At 33.5% G+C, this 21,625-nt stretch overlaps 1 protein-coding gene across 7 annotated transcripts in view; it reads left to right on the top strand.

Moving 5' to 3' along the window:
• The window catches only part of MCTP1 (multiple C2 and transmembrane domain containing 1), a 434,948-nt gene that overhangs the window by 216,368 nt on the left and 196,955 nt on the right, over positions 1-21,625 (top strand). For 3 of the 7 annotated variants that reach the window (XM_070412340.1, XM_070412345.1, XM_070412344.1), the window contains exons 5-8: positions 99-210; positions 8,414-8,452; positions 15,225-15,284; positions 19,651-19,728. In XM_070412340.1, coding sequence (XP_070268441.1) covers positions 99-210; positions 8,414-8,452; positions 15,225-15,284; positions 19,651-19,728 — 289 coding nt within the window. The remainder of the gene's footprint in view (positions 1-98; positions 211-8,413; positions 8,453-15,224; positions 15,285-19,650; positions 19,729-21,625) is intronic. The other 4 variants (XM_070412342.1, XM_070412346.1, XM_070412341.1 and 1 more) reach the window with 3 other exon arrangements.

Here is a 21,625-nt window from a genome sequence, read left to right as displayed (position 1 = left end):
TAACAGGAGTATAAAGGAAGACCAAAATATTGATATAAAATATATTTTTGGCTTATTCATTGAATAACTGTTCAGAATCTTAATATTTTCTACCACAGGCCTACAGATGTGACTCTACCACTGAAAGATCCCCACTATCCTGACCATGACCTTGGAATCATTTTGCTGTCAGTCACCCTTACACCTAAGGAAGGAGAACACAGGGATGTGGTAAGTCACCCCGCAGCCTTGTAGAGCTGTTTTCATGCTCTCAAACTTGCCCTCTGGTGTCCATTCAAACACTGTTTGAATTTTGCGAGCCTTCTCTGAGCCCAGAGGTAATAATAAAGAGAAGCAGCGTATGAAAATCTGGCCTGTCCTTTGTTTCTGTATCCTGGTATCACTAGTCCTTGTATATTGCATCTCTTGAACTCAAATCTCCTGTCCTATGCTCCAGATCAGAACCTCTTGTTGTAAATAAGAGACACATTTGCATCTTTTATTATTATTTGATTTACCCAGTTTCAGACATGTTGTGTTGCAGACAAATGATAGTATTCATTCAGTGAATACATTTATTAATGAATTAAATATTTGGAGTTCTACCTGGAGGTATCCAGAACTTACCATTTTGACTATATTGTCAGGTGTGCCATAACAAAGAAAATGAAGTGAAATGATAACAGAGTTTCTGCTTTCTGGTATTTGTTTGCTGAATGATAAGTGAGTACTTTTCATCTTTTTGATGGACTACCATATCAGTGCTACCCATTTCCCAGCACTGGCTGTCTCTACTTTGCACATCATGCTGCTGTGAGCAGCTGACAAGGGATACGGAGGAGCCAATTACTATATCACTGCTGAAGGGATATTAAAAATGTCAGGGTTGACCCACATTGGTATGCTGGCCAGTGCACTTTCTGCCCCAATTTACCAGAGATTATTTATTAGACTCCATGTGCTTTTGTGTACCGGGAGCTACTCTCACTAGGTCTGATCGTAACATATTTTAGGAGTAGATATAATCTCTTAGGCAAGTTCAAATGTTCTTTCAGCAATGTGCGTGTTGCTGTCTTAAAATAAGGCATGATTAGAGTAGGTATATATCATTTTCTGAAAGGTATTATTGATATTTTCTCTAAATTGTACATGAAAATAATGAATTGCATCTTCAAATTAGTGTTTTGAAATCATTGAAAAATTCACCCTTCTCAATAGGTACTTTTCTCTATCTTTTAAAGAATTAAATAATAAATGCACATATTCCTAGGTAATATTTAAGTATGATTTAAGTGTCTATATTCAGTGAGGAAGAAATTTCTATTTTCAAACAAGTATTAGCAAATAATACCTACTGTGAGAACTTAGCATGATGGAAGAATGTATGTATGTGTGCACAGGCCCATGTGTGATAACAGAAGAGTGGGTGAGGACGTGGTACTCAATAAGAACCTACTATACACCAGGTTCTGTGCTAGACCCTAAGGATATAAGAGAACTTATATCCAGTGGAGAACTCGGGAATAAAAAAATCACTGAAGAACATGTATGCTGACAACTGTTTTAAGTGTCATGAAAGAGGGGCACATGTTGCTATAACAGAAAATATAGGAGAAATTGTTTCAGTAGGGGGGATGGGATTCTCTAAGGAGGTCAAAGAGGAGCTGAGGTCTAAAGTATAAATAGGAGTTACTAAGCCAAAAACGAGGAAAAGAGGCAACATTTTAAGCAGAACAAAACAGCGTGTGCAGAGGCCTTATGGCTAGAGGAGCCATGCTGCATTTGGGGAATTTAAAAAGTATTGGAGCTTAGAGAAGGTGAAAGCAGGGTGTGCGGAAGATCATGGTACACGATAACAATTGGAGTGGAAAGGGATGCTCAGATTGTGTAGGGACCATTGGCCATGTTAAGGTTTGTGGTCTTTCCTCGGAGAGCAGTGGGAGCCAATGAAAAGTATGTAACTGGGAAGTGGCGTAATCATATTTGCTTTTTGAAAATAGCTCTGCATCTGCACAATAGAAAATAGATGGAAGAGTGAGAACACATGCTTGGAAACCAATTAGAAGGCTACTGCAAAAATCCAAGTGGAAGATAATGGAAGTTTAGATCAGACCTGTCAGAGATAGAAATAGAGGGAAATGATTAGATTTACCTAAAGGAGGTAAAATCAACAAAACTTGGTGATAGAATGATGTTTTTGCTTTGGGATTCTTTGGTGTTTTAATGAAGGACAGCACTTCATACATGAAAATACCTAAGTGGCTGAGGTCTTGTATATCCCTGAACCATGTAGCTATTTGGGTGATGTGATGATAGAAGGTCTACTAAATTTTTATATTAAAGAGATATTTATTAAGTACTCTCAATCAAACTGAGGGCTTGAGGGATCAAATAAGTATCAAGTGATCTTATGATTGAACTGCTATTTGTTCTAAATTCACAGAAATATATATCAGCACAGGCAAAGTAGTTTCCAACTCTATTTCTTCTTCAACAATTCTTGCAAAAGTCCTTCAATCCTCATAGCTGCTCAGACTTATTTAGGCACAATGTCTTTCTAATTAGAAAAAAATCATTTAAAACAATTTCAGTGCCTGGTTGTTGATCACCAGTGATTTCTCAAACATGAATAGGGAAAGAAACAGGTGGGTTACATAAAACAGTTACACATCAAAAACCTGGCATTATTCATCTTTTTTTCTTTCTTTCCTTTCTCTTTATCGTATCTCTCCAGCACAAACAGTTCTTTCTGAAATCCTCATGTCATTTTCTTTACTTCAATCCCAGCTTTTTGGAAGAAATATTTTACTGCCAAGTATTTTTCACCCACTGCCTTACTTCATATCTTTCCCCTTCAAAGTCCTAAATAGCACTGGATTTATTCTGTGCCAACTGAAAAACTGTCTTTTTGCCTCCTGTATTAATGTGGATTCTCACTTGTCTTCTCTCTTCTTCGTCAGGGAAGCAAGTGGCTTAGCCAGGACTCAGTGCCTCAGAAAAGGCCTGACAGCTGCAGCCTATATCAGGCTTGCCTCTGGCTGGTGAACCATCCTGACCTTGGCCACACCTGAGGAGCAGAGAGGAGGGTGACAGGTGTGGCTATATTGGCTCCTCCTCATGGGTGTGATCATGTGATTAGTAGCTGGGAACATGGAATTGGCCATAGAGAAGTGGGTCAAGAGTTGGGGAGGAAGGTTAAAATGTTCCTCATAGGAAATTCTATTGAATTTCTCAATATCCTGGTGAGTCTGATGTCCTAGATTTGGATCTGGGTTCCTAAGCATATGTTTTACTCAACATTTCTAACAAGTACATAATAATTTGTTTTTTTCTCCTTTTCTTTGGTCCATGTAGCAGTTCTTTGGCTATTTTATTAATATTTATAAATTGTTAAGTAACACTAGCTATGAGATTTTAAAACTATGAACAAGGACCATCTTTTTCTATTTTGAAAAAACAACAACAAAAAACCCTCTTACTGATTATCTACTAAGCATTGTGCTAGGTTCTATACCTTCCTCTTTTTTTTTTTTCTAAGTGTTCAGTAACCTGTGGTTACTTCTCTGGTTAAACAGAAACTCCTGATGAGGAACTTTAAGGTTCTTCAATCACCAACAATGTTCCCTCACTTGTATCTTCTGTTCCAGCCATGCAAACTCTTGCAAAATTCACCTTCTCTAAGTCCAAGCTTTCTTCAATGTCACTTATACTTCTCCAAATGTACCTATACTATACTTCTGCTCACCTCCATCCTATATTCTATCAGTCCATTTTTTTTAAAAAAAAAGTACATGTAAATTATTGCTTCTGATTTCCTTATAATAACATCTCTCAAAACCTAGCCCAGGATTCTGTACCTAATGATTGTTCAATGGGTTGTAGCTGAATATCTATGAGGATTTGAAGGAATGGATGCTTCAAAGGTGCAGGAAAATATACTATGTTTTTTTCTTCAATATTCAAATCCCTAAGGTTGTCACAAGCAATATTAAATAATGATTTAAGTTTCCTTTTGAGTTCTTAAAATTGGTATGTTAATGATAATGTGCTTTAAATCAGTCTATATTGCTTGTCTCGAGATTTCTAATGATGACAATGAATTAGAAGCAGGTCACTGTATTTTTTTCATTTTGTAACATGTTTGCATTAGCTAAATGCATTTCTCTGGAATACATTTGAATTTTCTTGGTTAAATCCAGCCAGAAATCCAATATGTCTTCAAATTAAATTTTTATATTCCTGAATACATAACATATTGCTACAGTAAAAATGACATGCTGAACTTTCACCCATTATCAAGGAACAAATCTTGTTTAGAGAAACCCTTACTCAAAATGCAGCAAACCAGAAATCAGTTAGTAAATGATCCCAATTCCATTTAATATTTAGAATGATATATGGGGATGAAATAGAAGGTGATTTTTTAATTGACTCTCACACAGCAAAATTAGAAGAATTCTGTTCTCTTTGTTAACTCAGAAATTACTTAAGCTTTTGGGACTTAAGACTTTATTTTAAAACCACATGTTTATTCTTATGCCTGTGTTTACAAAAGTTAACTTATGTGTATTAAAATGGAAAATGGCATATGAGTTTAAAGAGCCATTAAGAAATAAATGCTAACAATCAAATAGGAAATAGAGCATTAATGTTAGGAAAATACTGTCAAAAGTAGGAAGAAATGAGTAACTGGAAACAGAGTATTTAGCATCTGAAAGTGCTAGGATTTCTAAATCAGTTATGAGTTTTTTATACACTGTCAATACTGACAATAAATGTCATGAATAATGCAGTTGGGTGACTTCTCCTTGTGTGGACTGCCAGTTCTGGAAATCAGTAAAACTAAAGAATGCATTGAAAAACCTATCAGCCTGCTGAATCCCCTAAGGCCTCTAAAATATGCAATGTCTAATCACAGCAATTTAAGAAATACAGTATAAGTAACAGCCAAAGTATTTCATAGTTGCTTGTATTAAAATCTTCTTCATTGAGTTAGTGAGTCTTTTTTTTAAATCCCAGATGTGTATATACATATATATATGTGTGTGTATATATATATATAAAGTTTCCAGCATTGTGTGTAGGAGAACCCAAAATTTTCATGGGGGCATGCTGATGAGTTGCATGATACAACTGTCATTTCTGTTTGAATGCACGTCTTGTTTTTGATCTCTTAAAAGGTGTCGTGAATACATATGTGTCCTGTGTATGGTATTTTGGTCTGATGGTGTGTTTGAGTTCTTTCTGGCTCTTTTTCTAGCAGAGTTCAATCCACAACTTTCTTCATTGGAGAATTTGTGAAATAAAAGTGAGTTAATTTGTGTTATACACTCTCTTAGATAACCTAGACCTACAAATTGCTTGGCTAAAGCAAAAAAAGAAGAAAAAGAAAGAAAGAAAATTCTAAGAAACATATGAATTGACCCTAATTGGCTTTTAATAAATTAAAATTTTTCCCATGTTGGTTTATTTTTTATTTTTTCCTGAATTATTTCATAGCTAACATTTGAAAAAATATCCACCTATAAAAATGTGATACATATATTTTATGATATGTGTATATAATATCTACTCATTCTGTAATTTCTTTCTATAAAGCCATGTAATTGCCTAAAAAAATCACAGCAAAATATAAAAGCACAAAGTGGATTGAGATTGTGGAATCTTTTAAAAAAGTAATCAGTTTTGTAGCTCTATCACAGGCCATATTTTTTTTTTTTTAAACAACAACCTTATTTATTTATTTATTTATTTTTTTATTAATATATTTTATTGATTTTTTACAGAGAGGAAGGGAGAGAGAAAGAGAGTCAGAAACATCGATGAGAGAGAAACACCGATCAGCCGCCCAAGTACATGCCCTTTACCGGAATCGAACCCGGGACCCCTAGGTCCGCAGGCCGACGCTCTATCCACTGAGCCAAACCGGTTTCGGCCAGGCCATATTTTTATGCTACTTATTTCTTTTATTGGCTTCAAAGAAAGTTGAGCTGCTAATAAATTTTTTTGATTATTAGATAATGACACCTTAAAAAACAAATTCCTATGTTTCTTAGCTGAAGGTCATAGAGCAAAAAACAAAATCTTCTTTTTCTATAATTTGCTTCATCTCCTATCTTTAACATTCCCCAAACAATCTTTCTTTTCTAACATGTTTCACAGATAGCAAAGGTAGCATAATAGTATGTCTGTTAAATTCACTTTTTAAAATCTTTTCTCCTGTTTTCAGTTTAATTGAATATACCTTAACCCAACCATCTAAAGTAAAAAAAAGACTTGTGAGAGGGATACTCCAAGTTTATTATTTAGTTAGTTGTTTTGGTTAAAGAAGCAGAAATATTGTTATAAGATCTAGGACCATTCTGAGAGTCACTGGATCTAATAAAAAACTCAAGATACTCAACCAAGAAAGTAATGAATTGGTTCCCATAAATGCCAGATCTTTCATATTTACACTTAAGAAAGTTACTACTGACTTTTTGTTTGTACCAGTGTCTCAATCTGAAAAATAATACCATGCCGCCTGCTTGTAAAGCCAATTTTGAGAGGCAGGAAAAATACCAACCCTATAGTTCGTTTTACATTTTAATAGTATGCAGTAGTTCTGAGTCAGGAGATGTGACTTTGCCAGTAGTAGTGAATCCATATACTATTGAGTAGCATTACCCTGAAATTCAACTCTCTCTCATGTTCTTAGCTTCTTTTTTTTTATAGTACAACATTTCTTACAGAATGGAATTTTATAAGATTCTTAGGTACTAGATGATGATGATAAATGGCCGTGAGTTAAGAGATTTTACTTTTCAATTTATTTATCTTAATTGTTCTGTTTATTTGACTCAAAACATTGTCTCTAAGAATTACCATTCTTTGTTCCTTGAAACTCTGCTGTCTGTGAAAGTTGAACATTTATTTTTGACTCCTAATGGCACAGTTTTTATGAATATGTCATACTACAAAAATGTTTGATTTCCAATTACCTTTTAGTGATGATGGAAAGTGGTGGTGGTGATGATGATGATGGTTGTAATAACTTATTTTATATCAACAACAAACATTTACCACATGTCCATTACATGTGCATCTCCACAACCCAGTGGTGGGTTTTGTTACTTTAAAATGAATTGGACATTAGTACTTAGAAAACATATAAAATAGTTTTATAATAGTACTTAATAGCAATGCTTTGCAGTTTCCTGGAACCGTTTGGGGGGAAAATGGGAAATTATTATAACCTTAGGAAATCTATTATTCTTCCCTATTTTCATCAATATTTAACTTAGCAAGTATATAGAGAAAGTATAACCCATAAAACCACTATTTATAGAAAGTAGGAATGTATCCTTATCTTTGACAATTTTATGCTTTTCTCACTTTCTACTCTAGAAACGCAACATAATTTTCATATCTGGGTTTAGGCCAAAGGTTCCCTTCTTATATAACTAAATCTTGTATTAAAATCTTTTCTTTCTTGTATTTTTGTAATTTATGAATGGTTTCTGAAATGGTTCTACTTTATAGTGAATCCTGTTGAAAGAGATATAGTTCTTAAAGGTATCAGTACATGTCCTTGCTACACAAATATGACAAACATTCCTTTAAGTTATATTCTTTGCTCCAAATATTCCCTATTCTCCACTTCATCTGCCTTAAGGATAATAAAAAGCTAAGAGAGGGTATAGAGGTTAATTAGAAAGTTAATACCTCAGTGTTTATTGAAAATTTTTTAAAACTGGAGAGCAAATAAAATATTCTTTGGATTTTTATGACTTACTTTATACAAAAGACCAATGATCTTGGGCACTCATCACAAACCACCATAACCTTAATTAAAACTTGTATCCATAAATACATCTTACTAAGTAAGACACACACACACATACAAACTATTCTTTAGGTATATGTTATGACTAAACATTTAGATCTACCAATAGCCATCACAATGTGCTGCATTTTTCTCCATCGAAAGCACTTACATATCTAAGCAGAGGCAATTCTAAGATGCCATCAAAGCAACAGATTTGAACGTGTTTGAAGAGAAAAAAATATTATAGACCTAGTAAAGTCATGGTATATCCTCAACCTGCACCACCGAAAGGAACAATCGCCAATCATGAGACTCGGTGTGTTTTTTCCCCAGTCAACAATTAAGATACTTAAAATGTTCCATTCTATTTAAAATGTACTGTCCCTTTACTTTTTGTAAAAAATATATATAAGTAAATAATAAAACAAATGAACTCTCACCAGAAAGACTGCTTGAATGTTAAAGGTGCTTCTTCTACCTGTATGTGAAAAACAATTTTTTGTCTTTTACAGTTTGTTGCTGGAAACTGTTTGCTGTTTAAATGTTAAGCTTCCTCTTGAAACCAACTGGCTGCCCTATTCTGTACCTGAGTGATAACATAATTAAAATGCTTTATTTCATTTGCAGACAATGCTAATGAGGAAGAGTTGGAAAAGATCAAGTAAGGTAATGCTTAGCATGTGATCTTTCAGCTTTTCTTGTTGAGAACTATCAGTCAAGCTGCTTTCCCAAATCTCTCTCATACCTCTTCGAATTATACACAGGATTTCATCACTCTTCAATTATTTATTTTTTTCATAAACTTTCAGCAAACCATGTGTTGCTTTTTAAGTAAATAGAAATCACACTGATCAATTGCACCCAAATCATCCTCTTGCTAATCTCTGGTCACTTCTCAGCATCATTCTCAGCATCTGGTTTCTGTTATCTGTACCACAGGGTCTAGAAAATGTCTGCTCTAGATCAGGAATAAAATGATGAGGCGAGGGTAGGGACAACGTCAGAGAGAAGGAAAACCATGTAACTTACTGTTTCTGTTCACCGAAAATTCAGCCTAAGGTTTTCTAAACTCAAAAATCCCTGAATTGCTACATCTTTGGAGTGTATAATGAGAACAACTTTCCATCATTGCCTCTTCTCACTTCAAGAAATGAACACTCTTGGGAGTGAGAGGAGTTTATGGCTCCTATAACTTACTAAGCCCTGGCTCTTATAACTTGTAAAAAATATAAGATGTAAACTAAGCTTCTAATTTGTTCAGTGGTGGTATCACTCTTGGACACAAATAAGCATCAAAATGAAATCGACTTTTATGTGAATCCTCCTTAAAAGAAATCAAAGAGATTGTAAAAATCTTGTTTGCTCAAATTTCTATTTAAGAAGTCAGTACTCATTTTTACTAGTGACTAATTTTTTTAGACCCTGGAACATGACAATCTTTTTTCTTCCATTCTGACTGAATCATGCTATTAAATTTTTCTTTGATTTTGCCATTTTTATTATTGTGAATGAAGAAAACATATCAAAATGTCTTCGCTCTTATGGTAATGTCTTAACTTGCTTCAATAAATATTTCTTCCTATACATTTTCTTCCTAATTTTTGTAGAGTTAATAACCAAAAGATAATGTGGTTCACACAAAAAATTTAAAAATGCAAAACATTTTAAGGAAAGTTGCTGAATACTTATGATTTAGTGTTCACTGTGTTCATATACTGACCAAAACAAAGTTTCAAGAAGTCTTAAGGAAGTGTTTGAACTGTTCGTATTTGTATTACAATTTTTTCATTGTATTTCAAAATTAGTGTTGTATTAAAAGTTTATATCTTTTAAAAATTCATGCATCTGGCTTTCCTCATGCATTTTCTATTTATGATATAATATCTGTGTAAAAATTTGTAATCCATTAATATGTAGCAATATTATCTCTTTCAGATGTAGTTAAGGTATAATGCTAGAGCAGGATATTATGTAGTATTTTGTTTTAATTGGTAAGAATGATCCATTTTATTGTAGTATAAAAATAATAACTATAAAGTCTTTAAATAGTTTATTTAATCTATATTTAATTTTAATGATAAATTGAGTAAACATAAATCTACTTTTCCTTTGCTCTACAAAAATAATTTAAAAGTAATAATAAATGTCTAATCTCCACTATTTTTATATCTAAAAATTTTTGAATTTTTATTTATTATTAATAATCTGTTTGTACATCAAACTGGTACTTTTTTAGCTTGCCATTAAAGATACAAAATTCCTTGTGTCTAACTCTGCACTCATTTGGGTATGTAGCGGATTATTTTTAGTGTATATTATAACATGGCTTTTGGGTTTTTAGCCTAAGGGATTTCCAACTTTATAAAATTTAATGGGGATATAGAATTCTGAATAAAAGAAAATCAGCTCACTCATTTGTGTTTCCTATGAGAACATACTGAACACTTGATAATTGATTCAAATTGTCACTGTCCCTTAAAACATTTGCTATATTTGTTCATATTAGTGTTACAAAAGCAGAGAAAGGGACCACATTCACATAACTTTTATTATACTATGTTGTTATAAGTGCTATATTTTATTATTACTTATTATTGTTAATCTCTTACTTGCCTAATTTATAAATTAATTTTTATGTGGAGGAAAATAACATAGTATATATAGGGTTTGGTACTATCTGTGGTTTCTAGCATCACCTGGGGGTCTTGGAATTTATCCACCACAGGTAAGGGGGCGCTACCATAAATTGTGCTTCCTGAGAAACTAAGAGATAACTAACTATACTGTATAGTTTTACATTACTGTTTATTATGTTACTGTTTTGTGCAAATGAATCTCTTTTCTAATTATTTCAATCTTCTCTAAAGGTCCTTGTGTAAGGATTTTTTCCTCTTTTATTTTTGGAAAGAGGATATACATTTTTGGCATTACATTCAAATACAGGTATCTTATTTTTTATACAACTATACTCAAAGTCAAAGGTGACTTTTTCATACAAGTAGGTCATTTTATTCTTTGGAAACTTGATTTATGGAATGAGGTCTTTCGCTTTTTTACATCAGGGCTGTGATATGCATCCTATCTTTGAGCACCAAAGGTGAATATAAATCTGAGAATTACAAAATTTCTGACAAAGACTTACATATCATCAGATAATGTCATTATTTATTCTCTCCACTAAGGAGCTCTTTTCATTTCCTTGTATTTTCTTCAGAAGTAAACTTGGAGAGGGGAAAAGCTAAATTGACATTGCTTGTTTGTAATATGCGCATCTCCCCTATACAAGTGAATCAGCTCATGGACTATCTCATTACTTATATATCCGCTTGTCATTTTCTTTGTCTTGCCAATAATGGATTCTTTCCATGGAAATCTTATTATTTGTGGCACTCATATAACATGAGGTTGTGTTTGCTGTTGGAAATAAGAGATGAATAGCTAACTTGATGGCAAGGAAATTGTAATTGCTGTTCAGGACTGACATGTATTATTTGGATAAAATGTGTTACCACCTAATAATGAGTACGAAAAGAAGTATACCTAGATTTAGCTCTATATAAAATATATGCTATATTTGAATGATATGTTAACTAGTAAATAATTATGAATTCCATAACATCTCCTCTGCTAGGGATGGTAACATCCTTTAAAACACTTATTCTGATTTTCTATTAGCATAATTTCCAGCGTGTATATTTTTAATTCTCCCCAGATTCAGTTATTATAGAAAAACGTTATTTTAAGAAGAAAGGGATCAATGTCTCCCTAAATGTAGGCAACTGGATAATTATCCTGGTCAGAGAGTTTTACTTACGTGACAAATGCATTTGGCAGAGAATGGTAACACTTTGAGTTAGTGCAAAATTTTATTCTCTAAAAGAAGCTTATCATTGATAATTTATTCTGAGGTTAAATTATTCAACAAAAAGGTTTCATGAGCTCAGAAGAGAAGATGCATATGTATTTTGTGAATAAATCTTATGGGGTCAAATAAATGGAAAAAATTATGAAATAATTGCCTCTATCAGAGGGTAAGCAGGAATTATTTTGTACTCTATTGTGTGTGTGTGTATTGTGTATATTAGTATGTGTGTGTTCATGTAGAAGAATGAGTTTATCAGTGGATGTGATAATAATAAACTTATGTGCTTTCAACAAATCACTTTAATTGTATGAGAAATAACCATTGTGATAATATATACATGTGTTGCAATTCATATTCTCAACAAAAGCAGTTTAGAATTGTTTTAAGAAGAGTTCATCCTTTGAATAATATAATATAGACTATGTGATGATGTCTCATTAGCATATCTCCTGTTATTTAATGGCTTATTTTTCAAGTAATATATCTTTTTATACAGATTTTATTATAATCACTTAGCATAATTTTAATGAACTATAAAACACTTTATTCACTGGTTGAATAAAGCAATTTTTAATAAGACTTTGGCAAGAATATTGTTAATTTAAACTAGAGAATACTTTCAACTCTGTAATTCTGCAGGGCATAGTTAAACCTGACACCTTGGATGACACATTAAAAATGCATCAGTGAAAACTTCTAAGTGCTTTAATTTAAGAAATGGTAGGGAAACAAATTAACACATTTTTAAGTATCTCACACAGTCAGCCATAGTAAAAAATAAAAGTCATTATTTAACAATTATCAGGCCCTTTCTACAAAAACCTCATATACTGATAATAAATAGGTAATATTTTAAACACTGCAAAAAATAGAAACTTCCTTGTTCATTGACTCTCTCAACTGTGAGTGACCAAAATGGCTTTCCTTTGGTGCCTCATTTCAAAGTATTATGTTTATGTATTTGAAAAAATGAGATGCTTATATGTTTTTGAAGGAAGTATGAAATTCTTTTTAAAATCCTTATTTTGACTATGCTCCTAAATTTTTGTTATTTAAAAATGCTATAAAGTCAATCTCATAATGAAGGCTTCTGAGATTCAGATTCTGAAATGCAGCAATGAACAGGGCAAATAGCATTAACATTTCTATTATAAAAGACTGTATTTTTACCTCAATTAATTAAACTCCTAAAACTTAAAAAATTCTGATCATTAAACCCCCCCAATTCATCAATCTCATTTTGCTCTTTTTATACCAGTCACATAATTAGGTCATTATCCTCTGTGTCAATTTGAGGAAGAATGGAAAGTATGGAGTTGGTAAAGTTTCAATATTAGTCACCTTAGAGCACCTGACACTTAAATGAATTTACAGTATTTATAGATGCTAAGCGGTTGTTTTATTTGTTTCAAATATCTTGAGTCTAGAGTCAAGACTTTCACATCCATTTAAGGCACCTTAACACATTTTACATTAAGATAAAAGTTACTGTTAGTTTCACAGCCTTTGTTATTGATTCTGGGGAAAGTATTTGTGTGAGGAGACTTCAAACAATAATTTCTTGAATGTGATACTTGAAAAATTTTCTACATGTTGCTAACTATGCTGCTTCATTTTAAAAGAACTGGGAATCAAAGTAAGAAAAGAATTGGCAATAAAAAAGAAAACATGCAGCTTTTCTAAAAATCAGAATAAGGTTTTTGAGTTAAACAATAGTATAGTATCAAAAAAGACAGCAGCCATATCACCTAAGGTTTATGCCCAATGTCCAAATATAAGTATATTCCTTAAGGATTTTTTTCAAAAATTGATATGACAATGTGCTAAGTGTGACAAATGAGAACCATACTTGTAAATGTAAATGAATTATAACTCTGTAGCGATAGTAAAACAGTCTTAAACTCAAGATTTTTCCCCTATGACTTCTGACATTAATCATGCTACCTGACCAAACCTTATGCAAGTAGTTTCAAGAAATAGATTTCATATAAAAAGCACAGGTAGATTGTATAGGTGATCTCTGATTTAATTCTACTTTTAAACTTAAATTATTTAAAGTGATGCACATCCTAAAGTAGTCTAGTTCATTATTTTCTGACTAGAGGCCCAATGCACGAATTTGTGCATCAGTGGGGTCCCTTGGCCTGGCCTGTGGGATCGGGCCAAAACCAGCTCTCTGACATCTTCTGAGGGGTCCCGGATTGTGAGAGGGTGCAGGCCAGGCCGAGGGACCCCACCAGTGCATCATCAGGGCTGGGGAGGGACCACGGGAGGACTCTAGGGCATGTCTGGCCTGTCTCACTCAGTCCCGATCAAGCTAACCTACCGGTCGGAGCGTCTGCCCCCTGGTGGTCAGTGCACATCATAGCAACTGATCGACGGGTTGACTGTCTGCCCCTTGGTGGTCAGTGCATGTCATAGCAAGTGGTTGAGCAGCCTTAGCATATCATTAACATATTATGCTTTGATTGGTTGAATGGCCGACTAGATGACCGGACACTTAGCATATTAGGCTTTTATTATATGAGATATATAAGTTTTGGTATTACATTTGGAAGGAATATATATGCTCACCCAAATGAAACTCCAAGTGATTAATAGTCAACAAATATTTATTGAGCATCTACTATGCATGGGGCATCATTTGAGGGGTTGGACCAGTACAATCTTAGTTGCTAACACAAAATCATGGAATAATCAAATAAGTTACAAAACTACTTCCTCTTCATCACTACGTCAAAGGTTGATACTTTCCCATAACTATCACAATTTTCCCTTAATTTTACTGTAACCAACATCTAGAAACAGCATTAAAGTTTAAAGGGTGCATATAATTTGAATTTTCTGTTTAAAAGTAAGTAACTATGTTTTTTGATTTTCTAGAGTTGAATTGGTTTCACATTATAAAAATCTCAGGATTAAGTAATAAAATACCCAACATGAATGCACTGTTTTGTTTACAACCCAATAACCACCTTTCTCAGCATTCATTTCTTTTTAAATTTATTTTTGGAAAACTCAAGTTAACTAGGTCATTTATATTATATATACATATATAATAAAACTAGGAAGACTTAGTAAAAAATTAAACCAAATTTGACTAGGTTTGTGCTTATAAGTAAGATTTCTGCTATTATTCTTTAAAAACACTCTGTTGTTTTTTAAAAAAGTGTTGTTTTGTTAACAGGAACAGATATTATCTGGCCTATTTCAAATTCTTAAAATATATTTAAACAGTTCTTTTTAAAATAAAATGTTAGACTTTCAGGTACATTAATCAACACTTGAGAATTAAGAGGTAAGTAGACTTTTAAAAAAAATTACAGAAATAATCCTCTCTATACTTAACTACTATTGATATCAGACATGAATAAGAAAAGCTTTAATTATTTCAAGGAAAAAAATTTAGTTTGTAAAGACCCAAGGTGTACTTAGAATATATAATTTTGGGTTTTTTTGTTTGTCTTTTGTTTTATTTTAATTTTGGAGCTTTTATTTGTTTTGATTTTGTTGGGCTAATAAAGTATTCTCAAAAGCACCTCAAAATTTAGCTAAATATTTGTTTATTTTTAGGACCTCTCAAACAATGAAGTGGTTGGATCTTATTTCTCTGTGAAGTCTTTCTTTTGGAGGGTAATGTCTAAATCTTTTTATTAAAAATCTTGATTTTTGGTTCTAAATAGTAATTTTAAAAGTTAAATATGAACTAAGAAATTTACTTTTTAAAATAGGCTCTCAAATGTATTCATTTGCCTTCTTTATTAACTTTGATTTTAAGTCATTCATATGACTGATTTATTTCTTCATTTGTAAAATCCAAGAACTTCATATACTTAATATATTGCTTGAAGTCACTTCCTTGTGGGACCAAGTTTATCCCAAATTCTTAACAGCTTAGAGGCCCCCAGACCTTGCAGGAACATGATGGTGAGGTCTAAAGGGTCCATTGAGGGTCTTAACCCTTCTTTTAAAATCTGTTTCATCTGTTTGAGAAAATTTTCTTCTATTACAGTAATTTTATACTATATAGATACTAGATAATTGGTGTTCTTTCTTTGAAAAATCTTATAAATTAGAAAACAGCAACTCTGCTTTTGATTTAAATAAAAAAAAATAAAAATTCCACAGAGAATTTGTTTTAAATGCCATTGCAATTTAACATTATTTACTCTTTCATGACTTAAACATAATGAACTCTCATCCTTTATTTCCTCTACTATAATTCTGCATTGTGCACAGTATGATTTATTACTAACGCACTTATGATTTTGCTTGCAAGAGTTTTTCTCTTTGAAAATTCACGCTTGGTACATGACTCTCTTAGCAATTGATATTGCAATAAAAATGCTACACTGGTAGGTCTTTGCCATTTTCTTTTTTTTTTTTTTGGCTCTTTAACTGCTCATGACTGAGAACTACCTTTCTCTTTTAGAGTATTAAGATTTGTTGTAGTGTCTCAAGATGATTGGCAGGTACTAGATTAAGTCATGCACTGACTTGACCAGTGAGCAAGAATAAGCCACATCTATTTATTATCTGCACCTCCCACACACAGTTTTCTTTAGAACCTTTTATTGTTGGGAGCTTATTTTAATTATTATAGCCTCTTCATTTCCCTTCAGTCTACTGCTGGCTGCCTTCACTGATATAATTCTGTATCTTTGCTAAAATAATAACAATTCCTTATATATGTCCATGAACAGAGTAACTGCTTTTGAATTGTCCCGTTATCCTAAATAGAAAATGGATTTTTTCAAACATTTGTCTTTGTTTTCTTAAGACCCACAAATATGGTGAATTCATATGGCATACTCCTTTGCCAAGAGAGCAGAATTCAGGGGTGTTCTGCATTGAGTTTGTTCTTTATGCATCAAATGTGCAGACTGATTATTATGAATGAAGTCTTGTCATCAGGGCCAACTCCATAACTGATACTTTTTAAGATTTCCCTTTCAACATCTTCTTTCCATTTTGCTACTTCCAAATGAGTCTTCCAGTTATCAGTACTTCCCATTTGGCTGCATTCATCCTTAAGTATTCTTTTTTAACCTTTCTCAATCCTTGAACTATCTTATTTTAGAATAAGAAATGTGCCTATTTAGAAGGTAACTTTTTTTTTGTATTTTAGGTATAGTGATCTAATGTCCTTTTTTTCTGAAAATAAGTGACAAATTGAATCATACAGGCTGAACTGTTAGGAGTCATTTATTTTGTCAATGAGGAAACTAAGGCCCAGAGAAGTGAGTCCATTGCCCTGAAGTACCTAGATGATATGATCAGGACCAATGTTTTCCTCTCTGAATGTCATAGAAATAAATGTTTTGGTGAAGACTTAAAGCAGCAGAGTTCCTTTGGGGGTCAATGGTGAATAGATATATGATGTATAAATTGAGTTGCCTCTTGATTTGTCTTTATTGACACCCTTTCAAATTCTTATTGCATTATATGAACCTTCTCCATGCTTCTTAAGCCCCCAATGGATGGATGTGTTTGAGGGCTATGATGTAGCCAATGTTTGAGGTCCCATTTTACCAAATCAGTGACCAAGTCTCCGTAAGTCAAACCTAGAATTTATTGTTTCACACCATATTATTGGTGAAAATTGATAGATTACTTTTGCAAACCAACAACATTATAAAATATCTGATGATTTTTATTAGTGTATATGTGGGGCAATATAATAAAAGATTTAGAACTTTTGTTTGGCCACAATTAAGTTTAGGGAGGGTAGTTAAAACATCTGAAGTAAACATAAATACCTTCCTGACACTGTAAATTGTATCAAGAAGCAATAGAAATAGGAAAGAAACTTTAAGGATAAAAACCAGGAGAATTTCTCTAAGGATTATAGTGTCAGTGAATCATCTTCTAAGAATAAAAGGGATTGAAGCTCTATTATTAGATGAGATGCTTCAAACTAGGCTGCACAAAGCACTGGGAGGGATTTCTGTAAAGGCAATCGTGCTTTGAGAGGGTGGATGGCTGTAGAGCAAATCTACTTGTTGAACTTCATCATCCAGGTGCAATTCACAGGAATAAACTCAGCAGGAAAAGGAAACGATAGAACATGCCTGTGCCTTGGTATTGAGCTAATAATTGCTCCACGCTCCAGGCTTTGCAGCACAAAACAGTCATTCTAGGCTGTCATTATCTTTTCTTTGTAGTGTCTCAGCGAATCATTTAATTAAATAAAAGCATGTGCACCCTCTGTGCTAAAAATAGAGGAAAGGGCTGACTCCACACACAGCTACTGTAAAGGCACAAGCAACGTCTTTCATTCCAGATTCACAGTGTCTGGGTCTCGTTTGGAAGGATTAGGTTGTGTGCAGGTAATAAAATCCAGAATAACAAAAGCCAAAGATTATTACCACATTTCTGGAGATTAGTATAGCTGAGTGTTCCTATAGCCACATGTTAAGTCTAAATAGATTTTTTTGTTTTGATCTGTTTTTTAATCAGGATCTAGAATAATAGGATATCTCCTGATACTAGTGATTCAGTTTTTCAACAAATGGAATTAATAAACTTTATTAACTAGAATTGGAATATATGTGTTCTCAATTTATATGCAAGGTTCTACAACTTCACCTTATTAATAGACATTGGGCTATAATTTCTTATGGAATACAGTTAATACTCAAATGCTTTACTAAACATTATATGCTACAGTTATTACCACCTGCTGACTTCTACTTCTAAGTCCCTGATTAGCCTTTCTCAATAATTAATAGCCAAGAATGTATTTCCTTTAAATGTAAGTCAAAATATTTCAACAGATCCTGTACAAATTAGTTTCTTTCTTTTGTATCATGAACTTAAGCTCTGTCTAAAAATAAGATATCATGGGAAAAAAGAATCAATTAAGTATCAGCAACCACAGATTTAAATTTCAGCTTTGCCAATCTGTAGCCATTTGGCTTTGAGTCAGGTATCTTCTCTGTGCCTCAGTGTTGTTGTTTTTTTGTTGTTGTTTTTTTTACCTTAAAAATACTTGTCATGGAAAACACTGGAGCATGAAAACTCCAGCACATAATAGCTGCTCAGTACAAGTTTATTTCTTTCTGTGTGATCTAATCCATCTTTCAGACTGGCCTAATCTAACACTTTCTTTTGATGTTAAATCTGATAGCTCTCATCTCATCATACTGTTGTTTGGAAACGCCTAGCTGTTCTAGAAGTCATTAAATACAAACTTTTAACTCACTATTTATTGATATTCAGCTGTATCTTACTCCATCTCTTGCTGCTCTTGGTTATAGCAGTGAAGGGACACTTGGGTTGTTCTTTTAGTAACAAAGGCAAGTGTTATGTGGAGCAACATCTCTATTACTTTAGAGATATCTCTTTAATCATTACAAAATATTAGCATGTGGGAACAGTTAACATTGTCATAGCTTTTTTCTGTTCATGTAACAATTGTTCTTCTAGAGCTTTATCACTTTATTAAAAATATATACACACATATATAAGTGTATATGTGTGTTACAAGCGTATAAGTATATATGTGTGTGTATATATTACATATATTATGTTTTTTCCCCATCATCATTTATCCTCCTTCCTCCTCCACCTTATCACTTTTTTGACATTGGAAACAAAAGATATTATTGGAAACAGTCTCCAAAACTTTTTGAAGTGGCAGACTTGGGAAAATGATTCTTTCTATGATTTATTTTGCTGTTTCTTTTTCTGCTACACCTATTAACGAACACCAGAAACCACCCAAGCGGGATGCATCACCATATAATCTCTGCCCTTTATGTTCTCGACCGCTGCAGCATTTTGCTACTAAAGAAAATAGTGGCTGGAAACTATATCATTGCATTGGCATTTATCTTCATTTTGCCAGAAGACATTTTCTGACAGTGATTTAAGAAGCAAATAAATATTTTTTTCAAATAATGTTTTTTGAAGAGTAATGCTAACCTCTGATTGAGATGAGGTGTTGCTAGGGGCACCAAGCTTTCCCGTACAGCTCTGATCGTTCATTTCCATCCAGACGTGCGGCAGGCCTGCGTTCCCTGTCCTGGGCTTCTGCAGAGCAGAGCTTCAGAGTGCTTATTACCAAAACGCACAAGTAAGTGCCACCATTCCGTTTATTTATTTATTTTCTGAGTTTGCATGAGCTGTGAATTCTCATGCCCGGCTTACTATTCTGAAAACCCACTCCCTATCCTCACCTCTTCTATGCATATAATTAGGAATTGAAATCGTGTATTTCTTTTTAAGGAATAATATACATAAACTAATATTCTCTTTAAAATGCCAACTCACTAATTCTAAAATCCTACTAAAGGTAAATATCATTGACTCAGACTTTGAAATGTATTTTGTTGCCTGGCATCCTGATATCCTTTATGAAGTCTGAACTGAGATGAATATTCCCGTTGAGAGAGGATGTCTCACTTCTGTGTGTGGGAGCCACGTGGGTCACATGTTGGAAATATCAGGAGGATCAGACCGTCTGATTTCAACAAATTGCCCACTAAAACTTGGGGACCACTGCTTTAAAAATCTAAAGATTATTTCTTCCTTTTGCAGAGCTGGTTCTTTGCTTTGAAGCTAGGTTGGTCTTCCATTTTATTTTTTCTCCTCTTTTCTTTCCCTCCTCAAATAGAATTCTATTTCAACAAGGGCATAGTTGAAAACAGTATCTTAAGTAACTACTAGTAAGTACCAGCTGTAATATGTTAATTTTATTGAGGGACATGTATTTGTTTAACACTCCATGCCCTTTAGCTGCTCAATAAGTAATTTTCAGTTGACTGGTCAATATTTCAATTAATATGTATTATATTGATGTATTTTATGAGAGAAAAAACATTAACAAAGGAAGGAAATACTAAACAAACTTCACCTAGTTTTTCAGTAGGTCCCTACTTCTCTCTGTAAACCCTCCACATGTCTAGATCAATATGCTTTCCTAAGCAGTAAATTTAGAAGCAGGTCTTTAATTAGCATGCATCATATCCATGCCAGCGAGTGGATAATTTTATAATCATAGGGATTAATTATAGTTATGAGAACAGGGGAGAAGAACTTCTAGCACAGCAGTTCTCACACTGAACATGGGTCAGAACCTCCTGGGTGAGGGCAGGTGCAGCCAGAATGTGGACCCCACCCCCAGAGCTTTGGATTCAGTTGGTCTGAGATGGGACTAAAGAATCTGAATTTCTAACAAGTTTCCAAGTGACACTGATGCCATTGGTCAATGGACTACTCTTGGGGAACTACTATACAGGGAAGGAACCTGAACAGAGCAGCAAGTAGACTCAGAGGTACCTTGGAGACTGAGTAGTTCTCAAAAGTTTTTCTTTCTTTAGTTTTGGAATTCCACTTGTCCCCCCCATTTGATGAGCTCTCCAAAACTTCAACTAAAAAATATAAGTAAAAGTAATAAATTACTATCTTAACACCTTTTGTACCGCATAGAAATCTCTAAGACATACACCAGGGATCGCACGTTATCGGGCAAACTGCACGTTACTTAAATCATCATAATGCACTTTAGGTGTCGTTTTTCAATAATTATAACATTTTTATTTACAAAAACAATTAAAGTTCCTAGTACTTTTTTAACGTATGGTACTGTGTAAAACATTTTCCTCTATGAAGAGGGACCAAACAAAATTTACATAAGTATCTAGATTTGCTCCTTTTTCCATGGGCGCGAAACACGAGAAAACTCGTGAGCGGTACGAAAGGTTTTAAGCAGGTTAAATCTTTGTTTATGGAATATATTTTTTTCTATGCAGTCCTCTCAACACATACACACACACCCCCCCCCCAACCACCATTACCCCTAACACACACAGAATTGCTCTCTTAGTACACTTGGGGCCATGGAGTACAGTCTGGAAAACCATAGATAAGAAAGCATGCCAAGTTACATAGTCAGAAATTGCTAGAAGGATGCATGTGTATATGTGTTTTAAGCACTTACCTTTTTTACTGTTGGTAGTCTAACTTTATCT

The sequence above is a fragment of the Myotis yumanensis genome, unplaced genomic scaffold (assembly GCF_028538775.1).
Source record: "Myotis yumanensis isolate MYYU_CA2020_CCGP unplaced genomic scaffold, mMyoYum1.0.hap1 SCAF_4, whole genome shotgun sequence".
Taxonomy (NCBI): domain Eukaryota; kingdom Metazoa; phylum Chordata; class Mammalia; order Chiroptera; family Vespertilionidae; genus Myotis; species Myotis yumanensis.
This window is presented reverse-complemented; position numbering and strand designations above follow the sequence as displayed.